The sequence below is a fragment of the Oppia nitens genome, unplaced genomic scaffold, assembly GCF_028296485.1.
Source record: "Oppia nitens isolate AA-2021 unplaced genomic scaffold, nextdenovo-longstitch-racon4-pilon3 scaffold36_pilon_pilon_pilon, whole genome shotgun sequence".
Taxonomy (NCBI): domain Eukaryota; kingdom Metazoa; phylum Arthropoda; class Arachnida; order Sarcoptiformes; family Oppiidae; genus Oppia; species Oppia nitens.
The window spans coordinates 226,438-242,996 of record NW_026533217.1 but is presented as its reverse complement, the minus strand read 5'-3'; the positions used below and the strand labels follow the sequence as shown (position 1 = coordinate 242,996).

General features: G+C 19.5%; 3 protein-coding genes across 3 annotated transcripts in view; 1 reads left to right on the top strand and 2 right to left on the bottom strand.

The window, feature by feature from the left end:
* Positions 1–16,559, top strand: part of LOC128957127 (putative uncharacterized protein DDB_G0292292) — a 147,467-nt gene that overhangs the window by 40,050 nt on the left and 90,858 nt on the right. The window lies entirely within an intron of this gene.
* LOC128957096 (uncharacterized) lies at positions 9,306–14,212 on the bottom strand. Its single transcript, XM_054302812.1, has 4 exons — positions 13,722–14,212; positions 12,465–13,660; positions 11,646–11,878; positions 9,306–10,007 (listed from the first exon to the last, which is right to left on the bottom strand). The coding sequence occupies exons 1-4, from the start codon at positions 14,198–14,200 to the stop codon at positions 9,306–9,308; spliced, it is 2,610 nt and encodes an 869-aa protein (XP_054158787.1). The 5' UTR covers positions 14,201–14,212.
* On the bottom strand, positions 14,860–16,321 carry LOC128957095 (probable E3 ubiquitin-protein ligase HERC4; the record flags this gene model as incomplete). Its single annotated transcript, XM_054302811.1, has 3 exons — positions 16,084–16,321; positions 15,909–15,993; positions 14,860–15,835 (listed from the first exon to the last, which is right to left on the bottom strand). Coding segments are annotated over exons 1-3 (1,299 nt in total), but the record flags the coding sequence as incomplete, so codon positions are not given.

The window sequence follows — 16,559 nt, the reverse complement described above, 5'->3', positions numbered from 1 at the left end:
TCATAGTATTACAGTTACTCATTCAAACATTTTTCTTGTAAACTATCAATATTTATATTTAAACAAAAAAAATATATCTTATAAAAGTTATAAACATTATAATTTTATTTTTATATGTTGTCTAACTTTATGAAAATAGTTACTTTCAATAATTATTATTTTTTTTTACTATTATTTTATTTTTCTCTTATTATTTTATATTATTTTCACTTATTATTTTATATTATTTTTACTTATTATTTTATATTTTTATATTTTATTATTATTTCTCTTATTTTATATATTTTTTATGTTAGTTTTAGTCAACTATTTTTTTAAATTATCTGATTATACCATTATTGCTAAAACATTTTAACTTAATTATGTCGACCTATTATTATTAATGTTATTTAAATTTTTAAAAATAAAAAATAAAACTTACTTTAAATTTATTTTCATATTTTTCAAGTATAATTGATACGTTTGGTATTGATCTTGAAAAATGATCTAGTATATCTTAATAATTACCAGTAATAATACGCCACTAATATAATAAATATAAATAAACAGAATATTTAATTTTTAAAAAATAACTTGTTTTATTGAAAAAAAACAATTTTAATTAATAAAATTACTTACAGTGTAATAGAAACTAATAAGTTGCTTATTATTATTATCAATTGATGAGTATGAAAATTTATAATCACAATTACATAGTTTATTGCCAATTACTTGAATAAAATTGATTATTTTATGGTTGAAAAATAAATTAAAATGTAGTATAGAGAACAGGACTGTAGTATATAGTATAGAATATTTTAATTAAATACTTACATATAAGGAACTGGTATGTGAGCACAGGTATGCGATTAAAGATATTATAACAGATATTATTCAAAACAAATTATTTAAAACAAACATAAAACACAATATACTTTAAATGTTTTTTCTTCTTTATACGTGCAACAATAAATAAAATTTAAAAAATTCACTATTTAGTCAACAGTACATTTTATTTAACCATTATTTTAATAATTTTTAATTTTAATATCGAGCTAAAAGTAATTGTTTGCATGACCAAGATATAAACAAACATTTCCAAATTATATAGTTGAATAGATTTATTTTTTAAAAAAAATAAAAATACTAACAATATATTATATAATGTAAAATGTTGACAACTATATTATTTAATGTCATAGTATTACAGTTACTCATTCAAACATTTTTCTTGTAAACTATCAATATTTATATTTAAACAAAAAAAATATATCTTATAAAAGTTATAAACATTATAATTTTATTTTTATATGTTGTCTAACTTTATGAAAATAGTTACTTTCAATAATTATTATTTTTTTTTACTATTATTTTATTTTTCTCTTATTATTTTATATTATTTTCACTTATTATTTTATATTATTTTTACTTATTATTTTATATTTTTATATTTTATTATTATTTCTCTTATTTTATATATTTTTTATGTTAGTTTTAGTCAACTATTTTTTTAAATTATCTGATTATACCATTATTGCTAAAACATTTTAACTTAATTATGTCGACCTATTATTATTAATGTTATTTAAATTTTTTTAAAAAAAATAAAACTTACTTTAAATTTATGCTCATATTTTTCAAGTATAATTGATACGTTTGGTATTGATCTTGAAAAATGATCTAGTATATCTTAATAATTACCAGTAATAATACGCCACTAATATAATAAATATAAATAAACAGAATATTTAATTTTTTAAAAATAACTTATTTTATTGAAAAAAACAATTTAAATTTATAAAATTACTTACAGTGTAATAGAAACTAATAAGTTGCTTATTATTATTATCAATTGATGAGTATGAAAATTTATAATCACAATTACATAGTTTATTGCCAATTACTTGAATAAAATTGATTATTTTATGGTTGAAAAAATAAAATAATATGTAGTATAGAGAACAGGACTGTAGTATATAGTATAGAATATTTTAATTAAATACTTACATATAAGGAACTGGTATGTGAGCACAGGTATGCGATTAAAGATATTATAACAGATATTATTCAAAACAAATTATTTAAAACAAACAAAAATTTCGCGTTCAATAATATAATTTAAATGTTTTTTTCTTTCTTTATACGTGCAACAATAAATAAAATTTAAAAAATATCACTATTTAGTTAACAGTACATTTTATTTAACCGTTATTTTAATAATTTTTAATTTTAATATCGAGCTAAAAGTAATTGTTTGCATGACCAAGATATAAACAAACATTTCCAAATTATATAGTTGAATAGATTTATTTTTAAAAAAAATAAAAATACTAACAATATATTATATAATGTAAAATGTTGACAACTATATTACTTAATGTCATAGTATTACAGTTACTCATTCAAACATTTTTCATGTAAACTATCAATATTTATATTTAAACAAAAAAAATATATCTTATAAAAGTTATAAACATTATAATTTTATTTTTATATGTTGTCTAACTTTATGAAAATAGTTACTTTCAATAATTATTTTATTTTTCTCTTATTATTTTATATTATTTTTACTTATTATTTTATATTTTTATATTTTATTATTATTTCTCTTATTTTATATATTTTTTATGTTAGTTTTAGTCAACTATTTTTTTAAATTATCTGATTATACCATTATTGCTAAAACATTTTAACTTAATTATGTCGACCTATTATTATTAATGTTAGTTAAATTTAAAAAAAAAATAAAACTTACTTTAAATTTATGCTCATATTTTTCAAGTATAATTGATACGTTTGGTATTGATCTTGAAAAATGATCTAGTATATCTTAATAATTACCAGTAATAATACGCCACTAATATAATAAATATAAATAAACAGAATATTTAATTTTTTAAAAATAACTTATTTTATTGAAAAAAACAATTTAAATTTATAAAATTACTTACAGTGTAATAGAAACTAATAAGTTGCTTATTATTATTATCAATTGATGAGTATGAAAATTTATAATCACAATTACATAGTTTATTGCCAATTACTTGAATAAAATTGATTATTTTATGGTTGAAAAAATAAAATAATATGTAGTATAGAGAACAGGACTGTAGTATATAGTATAGAATATTTTAATTAAATACTTACATATAAGGAACTGGTATGTGAGCACAGGTATGCGATTAAAGATATTATAACAGATATTATTCAAAACAAATTATTTAAAACAAACAAAAATTTCGCGTTCAATAATATAATTTAAATGTTTTTTTCTTTCTTTATACGGGCAACAATAAATAAAATTTAAAAAATATCACTATTTAGTCAACAGTACATTTTATTTAACCGTTATTTTAATAATTTTTAATTTTAATATCGAGCTAAAAGCAATAGTTTGTGTGACCAAGATATAAACAAACATTTCCAAATTATATAGTTGTATAGATTTATTTTTTTTTAAAAAAATAAAAATACTAACAATATATTATATAATGTAAAATGTTGACATTTAATGCTCAACTATATTATTTAATGTCATAGTATTACAGTTACATATTCAAACATTTTTCTTGTAAACTATCAATATTTATATTTAAACAAAAAAAATATATCTTATAAAAGTTATAAACATTATAATTTTATTTTTATATGTTGTCTAACTTTATGAAAATAGTTACTTTCAATAATTTTTATTTTTTTACTATTGTTTTATTTTTCTCTTATTATTTTATATTATTTTCACTTATTATTTTATATTATTTTTACTTATTATTTTATATTTTTATATTTTATTATTATTTCTCTTATTTTATATAATTTTTATGTTAGTTTGTCAACTATTTTTTTTTTAATTATCTGATTATACCATTATTGCTAAAACAGTTTAACTTAATTTTGTCGATTTATTGTTATTAATGTTATTTAGACTTTTTATAAAAAAAACAATACAACTTACTTTAAATTTATTTTCATATTTTTCAAGGGTATAATTGTTACGTTTGGTATTGAACTTTAAAAATGATCTAGTATATCGTAATAAATACCAGTAATAATACGCCACTAAAAATAATAGATATAAATAAACATGATATTTAATAAAAATATTAAAATTACTTACATTATAATAGAAAATAATAAGATGTTTATTATTTTTATTTTCAATTGATGAGTTATTTAATTTATAAAAAAAATTTTGTTGTTTTAATATCAAATTTTAAAAATTACATACAGTAATTAGATCTATATTAGATTTTTGTTTTAGTTAAATTTAATTAACAACTTTGGATAATGTTTTATTTTAAACTTAAAATTTGATAACTGATTTTAATAAATATTAAACTATTTAAAAAATGCTATAAATTTTATAACTAGTTTAATATTTGGAAAGGTTATTTATATATTTAAAAAAAATTTATTCTCATATTAATTTTTTTATTTTTTTTAAATTAAAACAAACATTTTTATTTTAATATTATTTTAATTATATGGATTATAAAATAATATTTAACACAAAAATAAAATTAAATAATAAAACAGTTTGGGATATTAATTATATATTACATTGGTGAATTTTTTTTTATAAAAAAAATAAGTATTTCAACTAATTATTATAACAATTTATTTAAAATATCACATTAGAAATATTTATCAAAAATTAATTAGCAGTAAATTTATTTTAATAAGTAATAATAAGATTTTTTGATAATATTTTTAAATTTAAAATCCTATGACTACTATAAGTCAGGCATTAATAAATTATTAAACTTTGGCGGTATATTTGTTTTAAAAATATTATTTTTTTTTATTTTAGATTTTAGATTTACAACACTATGGGAATTAGGAATTATATTATATCGTGAAAAAAATAAAATATATAGAATTGAAATATATATTAATCAAATTAGTAACAATTATAAAAGTTATAATAATAATAATCAAGATAACACTTTTTTAACTTATTTTATAAATTATTTGTTAAAAACAATATTTAATTTATGTTTAAACCTTAAAAATAAACCAAAAGTGTAAAGTATTCTACTAATGGTATTTTTAAAATTTGTTTTGTAAAAATTAATTACATATCGGTATTTATTTAAAAAAATTAAATAAAAATAATTAAATTTTACTTTATTATTAATTATATTTCTAAAATTATTTTTCCGTTTTAACACAAATCAATTGATGTACAATAGTTATTACAATAACTATGGGCGTCATTATTTAATCCAGTAAAATTTATTTTTTAAAAAAAAATTAATATTATTATCTAGTTTATAACATAGATAAATTCATGACATTGATTATATTTTTTTTGTAAATATACTTATTTACGCATAATTCAAAACAATCGATTTCATTAGTTGATATAATTTTTTAAAAATATTTTTTTTAGCTATATTTAACAACATTAGCACAAACTATTATTATTATGTGTATTTCTATTAAAAATAATTAAAAATTTTTCAAATTTACGAAACCATTCATTCTATCGACACTAGCAATAGTTTTGTTTTTTTTTTAGTTAAATTCATTAACAACATTGGACCATCAAAAGTTTTATTAAAACTTTAAATTTAATCACAGATTTTAGTTTATTAAAAAATAAAATAAAAGCTAAAACTTTCAACAAAACTACTAGTGAAATAATAAATGGAAAAACAGTTTTTTTTGATAAACAGATGAAAATATATATTAAAACAAAAATTAAATTATAATAAATCTTATATTGATTTCAATATGATATCACTAATTAAATATTCAATCAATTATAATAATTTATATATGAAATATTTTCAAAAATTATCAAACAATCACCATGATGATGATGATGATGATAATAAATTTCTAATTGATGATAGTGTAAATAAAAATACATTAAATGATTAAAAACATTAAAAACATAATATTAAATACATTGAAAACTAATAGTATTAACTTTGCATAATTCAAATGATTATGAAATTACTGATACAAATTATTTAATTGCATTTAATTTCAACAATGATCATAAATTTATTTAATTATAGACAAATTAATTGTTTTTAAAAAATCAATTTTTATGATATATTTAATATTTTTTTTTGATTTGTTGTTGTTGTTAATTGTTTTATTATCCAAATTTCCAAAAAAATTATGAACTATTATCTCGAATAGGCTTTAATTCAATATATAATAAGCAAAATAAATTAATTAGCAGTCAATGAGTATTTAATAAGTAATTGAAAAGGTTAGTGATAATAATCTAAATTTAAATAATATAATTTAGATTTACAACTCTATGGGTAATTTGGTTTACTATTATATGGTGAAAAAATAAAATATATAAAATTTAAATAAAAATTTAGATATATATTAAACAAATTAATAACAACTATAATAATAAATATAAATTAAAATTTTTATAGTATTAATTTAAATTATTTAAATGTATTATTTTATTTATTACTTAGTAGCCAATTAATAACTGTTTGGTTTTAATAGTTAAATTATTTTTACATTAAAAATTTTATAAATATGTTTTTAGTTAAATTCATTAACAACATTGGATTAGTTTTATTTAAACTTAAAATTTGATAACAAATTAAAAAATATATTAAACTAAATATTTGATATTTATTATTGTTATAACATTTAAGCTATAAACTTTAAAAAAAATAAAACTATTATATAATAACTATTTTATTTATTAATATTTTTAAACAAGATAAATTTGCTATTAAAATTAAATTATTATTAGAATAAATATACTTTAAATTGAAACTAAAATTTATTTTTCAAAAAAACAGATAATTGAAAATTATTAATCTTCATTATGAAATTAAAATCTAAAAAATAAAAATTTAGTAATGATTTATTTTTCGCAATAATAATAACAATTTTATAATTATGAATGTATTATTTAAAAAAACATCATCATTTTAAAATTATATTAATTATATGGATTATAAAATAACATTTATTTTAACTAAAGCTTTAACAAGTATATTTTTATATTTTTCTTAATAATAAATTGATGCCAAAATTTTTAAAACAATAGATGATATTAAAGAATTACAATGTAATTGTTAAAATGTTAAATTTTTATTATCAAATTTTATAAATTATATATATATATATTTGTTTTAGTTATATTCATTAACAACATTGGATTAGTTTTATTTCAAACAAAATTTCTAATTTCTAACCAAATTTTCATAAATATTAAACAAATAAAAAATGCTCAAAAATATTATATAGTTTTAAACATTATCATTTTAATATTATTTTATTAAAAACATTTTTATTTAAGTTAATTATTTTTGTATTAAATTAATGCAAATCAATTTGAAACAATAGATGATATTTAATAATCATTCAATAGATATATGATATATTTTCAACTAATAATTATAATAATAGTAAGTAAAATATAAAAAAATTAAATTAATAATAAAACTTAGTTAATAAAAATTTATCAAATTATTTTAAAATCATAAAATTATTTTTAAGTATTTATTAAAACTTGTAACTTTAAATATTAAAATAATAATTTAATAATATATGTATTTTTTCAAATTATATTATTAAAAAAAATTTAATATAAAACAGATAATATCAGAAATATTATTATAACTAATTTCTATCCATTTCATTTTTTCATTTAATTTTGATTGTTTTTTCTTACTAGAATAAATTTTGTATGCAACAAATGTATGAAAAAATGGCCAATAATTTGATTCATTATTTAAATCAGTAAATCTGATCTCTGATTCACTGATTTTAATTTTTTCCAATAGTTGTTTAAACTCTTTATCTGATTTAACAAATCGATAATCAATAGCCCAATCAGCGTATTTATCAATAATCTGTGCACAGGTAGGTCTAAAACAATATCTGGGTTGAGTTGTTTGTAAAATAATGTCATAGAGATTGCAATAATTCTTATATAAAATTTTTTTTGATTTATATTTATCAGGTGAACTAGAATTTTTTTTTTGTTGTAAAAAATATATAAAATATATAATTAATTAAATATATTTAAATTAAATAGAAAAAAATAATTAACAAACCTATTGATATCTATTTCAAACAAATCTTCAATAGTCACACCAGTGCTATAGATATCGGATTTGGTATTATAATTGTGATGAAAACGGACTTCGGGTGCCATATATTTAGGAGTTCCCACACCCGAGGTATGACTCTGTGATACTATTCCATCATTACTACTAATACTTTCACAATTTGTTTCTCCAAACGGTATATGTTTTGTATCATTTGATATCATTTGGTGAACTGTTATTAATCCTAAATCACCTAATTTTATGAATTGTCCGCTTCTCATATCGTTGGCAATCAATATGTTGTCGGGTTTCAGATCCCGATGAATGATCGGTGGATTTAATTCATGTAAATATCGGACACATTCTAATATTTCCCGAAGTATTTCACACGTTATGTAATATTCCATACAATCCATGGGTTCACCCAATTGTCTATCGAATACTTGTGCTTTCAATTTGATGGCTTCTTTCAGATTCATTATACAGTATTCCATAGAAATGTATATTTTATTATCGAAATTCCAACTTTCATATGATTTTATTACAAATTTTGAATTTATTTTGTTTAGTTTGTTAAACTCTTTTTCATCTTCATTGTTAATAGAATTAATATGTAAAAATTAAAAATAATTATTAAATAAATTTATATTTAAAAAATTAATTACTTGAAATTTCAATTATTTTTATGGCATAAATATTTTTATCTTTTTTATCTATGCATTTATACACTGATCCAAATGTTCCCGATCCTAATCGTTTTAATGCATAATATTTAATGTTAAGCATGTTGAACTTTTCATCTAATTTAATATAAAATAAAAATTTTAATTAAAATTTATTAAAATTAAAAATACATACCATTACTTAAATTTAAGTAATCGTTATAATTATCACTAATTTTTTTAAAACTAATTTCTATGAATTTAAATATTTCTTCATTAAAATTAATTGATGAATAAGTTTTGTCTGTTATATGAAATTCTTGAGTCCAATAATGAAAATAGTTTTTATAATTTAATTTATTTTTTTTATTATATTTTAAATTATAAAAAACGTTATTCATTGAACATAAAGTATAACACTTATTCCATTTATAAGATATTATTGATTGAATATTTCTGAATTTTTTATAACTTCCCAATAATTTTCGTGTATTTTGTATTTCAATTTCATTTTTTTTATTATAATATTTGCCACAAAAATAAACTTTATTTTTGTTTTCATTAATAAAATACGTGTTTACAACACTTGATTGTATTGATGTTATACCCGTTAAGTTGTATATTAATTTAGGTTTACATATTGATAGAGCATTTTCATTGTGACCCAATTTATTGCTACGATTCTGACCCAACTAAACACTTGTCCATCGGTTGTCAATACAAACGATGAATAGTCATAACAGTAAACAGATTTTAAACAATACATTGAATCATTTAATTCAATTTTTTCCGGTTCAGTGATTTCATCGCAAGCAGTGTCTCGGCTACCGATTTGTCCGAATCGATTGCTACCCCAACCATACAATTCATTATTTTGGGTCAACACTAACGTATGATATGAACCACAGTTCACATCTGATATTAAATGATTGTTTTCAGTAATTTGTATTTTTATTGGTCGACAAAATTTCTGTTTGATTGAATTACCGATACCTAACTGTCCACAACTATACAAACAATTATTACTATCACTACTTTGAAATATTACAAATTCATAGCCGTTTAGAAAATTAATTATCTTTTTATGACTCATTTCTTTGATCTCTTGTGGTTGACTCACATACTGGTTGTGTCCGAAACCCAGCGATCCGTAAGCATTAGCACCCAATCCATAGACCCGATCGTCGTGTGTGACAAATAACATATTAATACCCAATGAGTCGTCAAATACATAAAACTTATCAATCATTTGAATCCATTCATCCATTGATGTCATCATTTGTTTTGATATTTGTGTTTCATTTCTCACATTTGATATTATTTTCTTAGACATAATTATTATTTGAATTAATTTGAAATAATTTACTTATTAATATCGTTGTTATTATTTTAAAATAAACAATTTATTTTATATTAATTAAACTTTAAAATATTTTACAATTTATATCATAAACATTTATTAAAAAAATTAGTATAATTATTATTAGAAAATATTATTTGTTAATTAAAACATAATAATGTTTATTAATATATTTAGATGTTTGACACTTTATATAGTATAAATATATATTTATTTTACGCATTTCATATTCATTATCAATGTTACCCAGATCATTTATTATTGTTTTTAATAATTTTACAATTATAATTTGATATTATTTTCGCATTAATAATAAAACTAATTAATTTTATTAATTTATAATTATAATAAGTATATTTTTTAATATTTAATTAAATAATAACATAATAAAATACGCATTTAATTGTTTTATCAATATGTAACCAAGATGATTAATTTTTATTATTGTAATTATATATATCTTTGACATAATTTAATATATATATTTTGTATTAATAATAAGACATTTTGAAAAATAAAATTTAACAATTCTACCCGGATCTGTTATTATTGTTATTAATAATTTTACAATTATAATTTGATATTATTTTCGTATTTATAATAAAATTAATTGCTTTTACTAATTTTTATACACAAGTATATTTTTAATTAAAAATTTATTGTAATAATTACATAATCAAATACGCATTTCATTGATTTATCAATATGTAATCATTAAGATTTATTTTTATTATCGTAATTAGTTATATTTTTTACATAATTTAAAATATATATTTTCTATTAATAATAAAACATTTATTAAAAAAAATATATTTTATTAATTTATAATTCACTAATTAATATTTATTATTATTTTAAAATAAACTATTCATTTTATATTAATTAAACTTTAAAATATTTTACAATTTATATCATAAACATCTATAAAAAAAATTAGTATTATATTTAGTGTTTATTCAAAAAAATAAATTATATGTTAATATTGAATGTTTATAAATTTAAAATAGAAATAACTAAATTTTAATTAATTTTAATTTAATTTTGTATTAAATATTTTCAATAATTTATTAAAATTTTGACGTGATTTATATATAACAAATGTATGGAAAAATGGCCAATAAGTTGGTTCATTAAATTCATCCTGAATTCTGAGCTCCCATTCCCTAAATTTTATATCATCTAATAGTTGTTTAAATTCTGTAGTAACAACTGTACCATTAATAGCCCAATCAGTGTATTGTTGAATAATTTCAGTACAGGTAGGTCTCAAACAAAATCTGGGTTGTAGTGTATTACAAATAATTTTATATATTTCCAAATAATTATCAAACAATTTATGTGATTTATATTTATCGAGTGAACTATAAAAGTTTAAAAAAATATATATATATAAATATTTATGTGAAATTATTAAAAAAATAATAAAATCAATTAAAAATAATTAACAAACCAATTGCTATCCAATTCAAACAAATCCATAATAATGACACCAATACTATAGATATCTGTTTTAATATTATAATTTTGTTGATAGACTTCTGGTGCCATATATTTAGGAGTTCCCAAACAATTTGTATGTTTTTTATTAAACATTTCGTAAACTCTTATTAATCCTAAATCACCTATTTTTATGAACTGTCCGCTTCTGATATCATTGGCTATCAATATGTTGTCGGGTTTGAGGTCGCGATGAATGACCGGTGGATTCAATTCATGCAAATATCGGACACATTCTAACACTTCTCTCAGTATTTCACACGTTATGTAATATTCCATACAATCCATGGGTTCACCCAATTGTCTGTTAAATACTTGTGCTTTCAATTTGATGGCCTCTTTTAGATTCATTATACAGTATTCCATTGTAATATATAGATTATTTTTGTAAAAAAATTTTTCATATATTTCTAATGAAAATTTTGAATATACATTGCTTATTTTATTTATTTTTTTAATGGCTTCGTTGACTAAGTTAATATCTAATAAAAAAAATTAGTTTCAAGTATTAATTTTTAAAATATTTAATTACCTGAAATCTCAATTAATTTAATTGCTGAAATAGATTTAGAAAGTTTATGTTTGCATTTATATACTAAACTAAAAGTTCCCGATCCCATTAGTTGTAATTTATCATATTTAGTAAAATAATAGTTATCTATTATATAAAAAAAGTATATAATATTTTATTAATTATTTAGTGGCATAATTAACAGTATATAGATATACATTCACTTAATGTTAAAAAATCACGAGAATTATCAGTAATATTTTTTAAAGTAATTTCAATGTATTTATATATTTGATCATTAAATTCATTTGATGAATAAATTTTATCATTTATTCGATAATTTTTTGAACAAAAATCAAAACTATTTTTAAAATATATTTTATATTTTTTATTTCTATCTAATTGATAAATGCTATCATTTAATGAACATAAAACAATTATCGAATTCCATTTATGAGATATAATTGATTGAATATTAATAAATTCATTATAATTTCCTAGAAATTTTGGTGTTTCTTGTATTTGAATTTCATTATTTTCATTAAAATATTCGCCACAATAGTATACAATATTATCATTTTCATTACTAAAATACGTATTTACACGACCAGATTGTATAGATGTAATACCAGTTAAATTACATATTAATTTTGGTCGACATATACACATATCGTTAGTATTGAGACCCAATTTATTCCTACGATTGTGACCCCAACTAAACACTTGGCCATCACTTGTCAATGCAAACGATGACATATCAGAGCAATAGATGGAATAAATAAAATATTTATTATTGAATTCAGTTTTTTCAAATATATTTATGAATTCGCAAGTAGTGTCTCGGCTACCGATTTGTCCGAATTGATTGTTACCCCAACCATACACTTCATTATTATGGGTCAACACAAGTATGTGGTCTGAACCACAACTCGCATCATATATAAAATTATTGTTTTCATTGATTTTACATTTCATTGGTCGAGAAAATACATTATTTTCAGTTTGTCCACAAATAAATAAATAATTATCGCTACTTTGAAAAATTACAAATGAATATCCGTTTATAATATTTATAATCTTTTTATCTCTCAGGTCTTCAATTTCTTGTGGTTGACTCACATACTGGTTGTGTCCCAAACCCAGTGATCCGTAAGCATTAGCACCCAATCCATAGACCCGATCGTCGTGTGTAACAAACAACATATTAATACCCATTTGATCGTCAAATACATAAAACTTTTCAATTATTGTAAACCAATCATTTAAATTATTATTATCAATATTATTTCGATTAATATTTATGTAATTTTTAACTAAATTCTGTGTTTTATATCTAATAAATGTATGAAAAAATGGCCAATAATTTGGTTCATTAAATACATCATATAATCTGATATTCCATTCATTAAGTCTTAATTTTTCCAGTTTTTGTTTAAACTTTGTATCTGTAGTAACAACTGCACCATTAATAGCCCAATCAGTGTATTGTTCAATAATGTTGGCACATGTAGGTCTATCATCGGATAATGTTTCCATCATTTGTATGGCTATATCCAATAGTTTACAATATTTATCATTCCATTCGTGTGATATATATTTAGTACGTGAACTGAAAAATATTAATTAAGTGAAAACTTTTTTTTTTAAAAACATTTATATATTAGACATACTTATAGACATCGATTTCAAATAAATCTTCAATCATAACACCAATACTATAGACATCTGATTTTGTATTATAATTTTCTGAATAGACTTCGGGTGCCATATATTTAGGAGTTCCCACACCAATAGTATGACTTTGTGATACCATTCCATCATTATTACTAATTTCACATTTAGTTTCTTTTACAGTTATCTCTTGTGTCTTTGATACCATTTTGTGAACTGTAATTAATCCTAAATCACCTAATTTTATGAACCGTCCGTGTATTATATTATTAGCAATCAATAGGTTGTCGGGTTTGATGTCGCGATGAATGACCGGTGGTTTCAATTCATGCAAATATCGGACACATTCTAACACTTCCCGAAGTATTTCACACGTAATGAAATATTCCATACAATCCATGGGTTCATCCAATTGTCTGTTAAATACTTGTGCTTTCAATTTGATGGCTACTTTCAGACTCATTATACAGTATTCCATTGTAAAAAATATTTTATTTTTATAAACCCAACTTTCAGTTGTTTGTATTACAAATTTTGAAACTATTTTACTTACTTTATTTAGCTCTATATCATATTCATTGTTAATTGAATAAATATCTAACAATTATAATAATTTTAAATAATTAATTTAATAAATTATTTAAAAAATATTAATTACCTGATATTTCAATTATTTTAATAGCATAAATAGTTTTAGTAAATTTATGTTTGCATTTATACACTGATCCAAAAGTTCCCGATCCTAATAATTTTAATTCATCGTAACTAGTGTTAAACATGCTATACTTTTCATCTGGTAAATAATATATTTTTTATTAAAAATTTATATTTAACATTTATTAGTTAAAATATAAAATACATACGCTTTGTTAACTTTATATACTCTTTATAATTATCAAAAATTTTATTTAGAGTAATTTCGATAAACTTATTAAATTGTTTAGTAAATTCATTTAATGAATAAGCTTTACCAGTTATTTGAGATTTTTGCGACCAATAATCAAAATAGTTTTTATAATTTAATTTATATTTTTTACTCAAAATTAATTCATATAAATTATTATCCATTGAACATAAAACATAACATGAATTCCATTTATAAGATATTATTGATTGAATATTTCTAAAGTTATTATAACTTCCCAATAATTTTGGTGTATTTTGTATTGCAATTTCATTGCTTTTATTATAATATTTGCCACAAAAATAAACTTCATTCAAGTTTTTATTAGTAAAATATGTATTTACAGAACTTGATTGTATTGATGTTATTCCTGTTAAGTTGTATATTAATTTAGGTTTACATATAAATCTAACATTTTCATTGTGACCCAATTTATTGCTACGATTCTGACCCCAACTTAACACTTGTCCATCACTTGTTAATGCAAACGATGACTGGTCAAAACAGTGAACAGATTTAATACAATATTTATCATTGAATTCAATTATTTCTGGTTCATTGATTGATTCACAAGTAGTGTCTCGGCTACCGATTTGTCCGAATCGATTGCTACCCCAACCATACACTGTATTATTATTGGTCAACATTAATGTATGTACTGAACCACAGCTTACATTACATATTAAATGATTGTTTTCAGTAATTTGTATTTTCATTGGTCGCAAAAATTTATTAATATATGTTCCAATACCTAACTGTCCACAATAATTTAGACCACAACAATACACACATTTATCACTACTTTGAAATATTACAAATGAATATCCGTTTAGAAAATTAATAATTTTTTTATGTCTTAATTCTTCAATTTCTTGTGGTTGACTCACATACTGCTTGTGTCCCAAACCCAGTGATCCCCAGGCATTAGTACCCAATCCATAGACCCGATCGTCGTGTGTGACAAACAACATATTAATACCCACTCTATCGTCAAACACATAAAACTTATCAATCATTTTAATCCAATCATCATTTGATATCATATGTGTTTTAATATTTGTAATACTAATAGACCATTGATTGTATTGATCAATAATCTGATCACAATTAGGTCTCTTTTTACTCACTGGTTGTTTTGTTTGACAAATTATTTCAAGAAGATTTAGATATTGTGTTTTATATTCAAATGGTATTATTTTTTTATTTAAACTAAAAATTTAAATAAAATTTAATAAATTATAAAAATTAAATTATTAATACTATTTAACAATAATATACTAACCAATTGATATCAATTTCAAATAATTCTTCAATAATTACACCAATGCTATAGATATTAGATTTTTGATTGTATTTCTGTCGATAGACTTCTGGTGCCATATATTTATAATTTTCGAAATACTTATTATTATTAGTTATAAATACTTTTTCATAACTATTATAAAATCTAAAATCACCTAATTTTATGAATCGTTTATCATTTTTGCGGGTAATTAATATGTTGTCGGGTTTGAGATCCCGATGAATGACCGGTGGATTCAATTCATGCAAATATCGGACACATTCTAGCAATTGATATAATAAAACACTTGACATATTATACTCTTTATAATCCAACTGTTGACCTAATTGTCTATTATATCGGATATATTTAAATCGGATATAATCTTTAAGACTAATTGGACATAACTCCATTGAAATATAAATTTTATTATCAAAATACCAAATATCATAATAATCGACAAAATATTTTGACATAAATTTATTATTATTATTACTTATTTTAGTCAATATTTCATTTAATAATTTTTTATCTAAAAAATTAAAAAATTAATTATTTTTAAATTATTTTATATAAATATTTTTACAATAAATATCTATATATAAGCATAAAATTAAATAAATATTGTTTACCTGATACTATTAGTTGTTT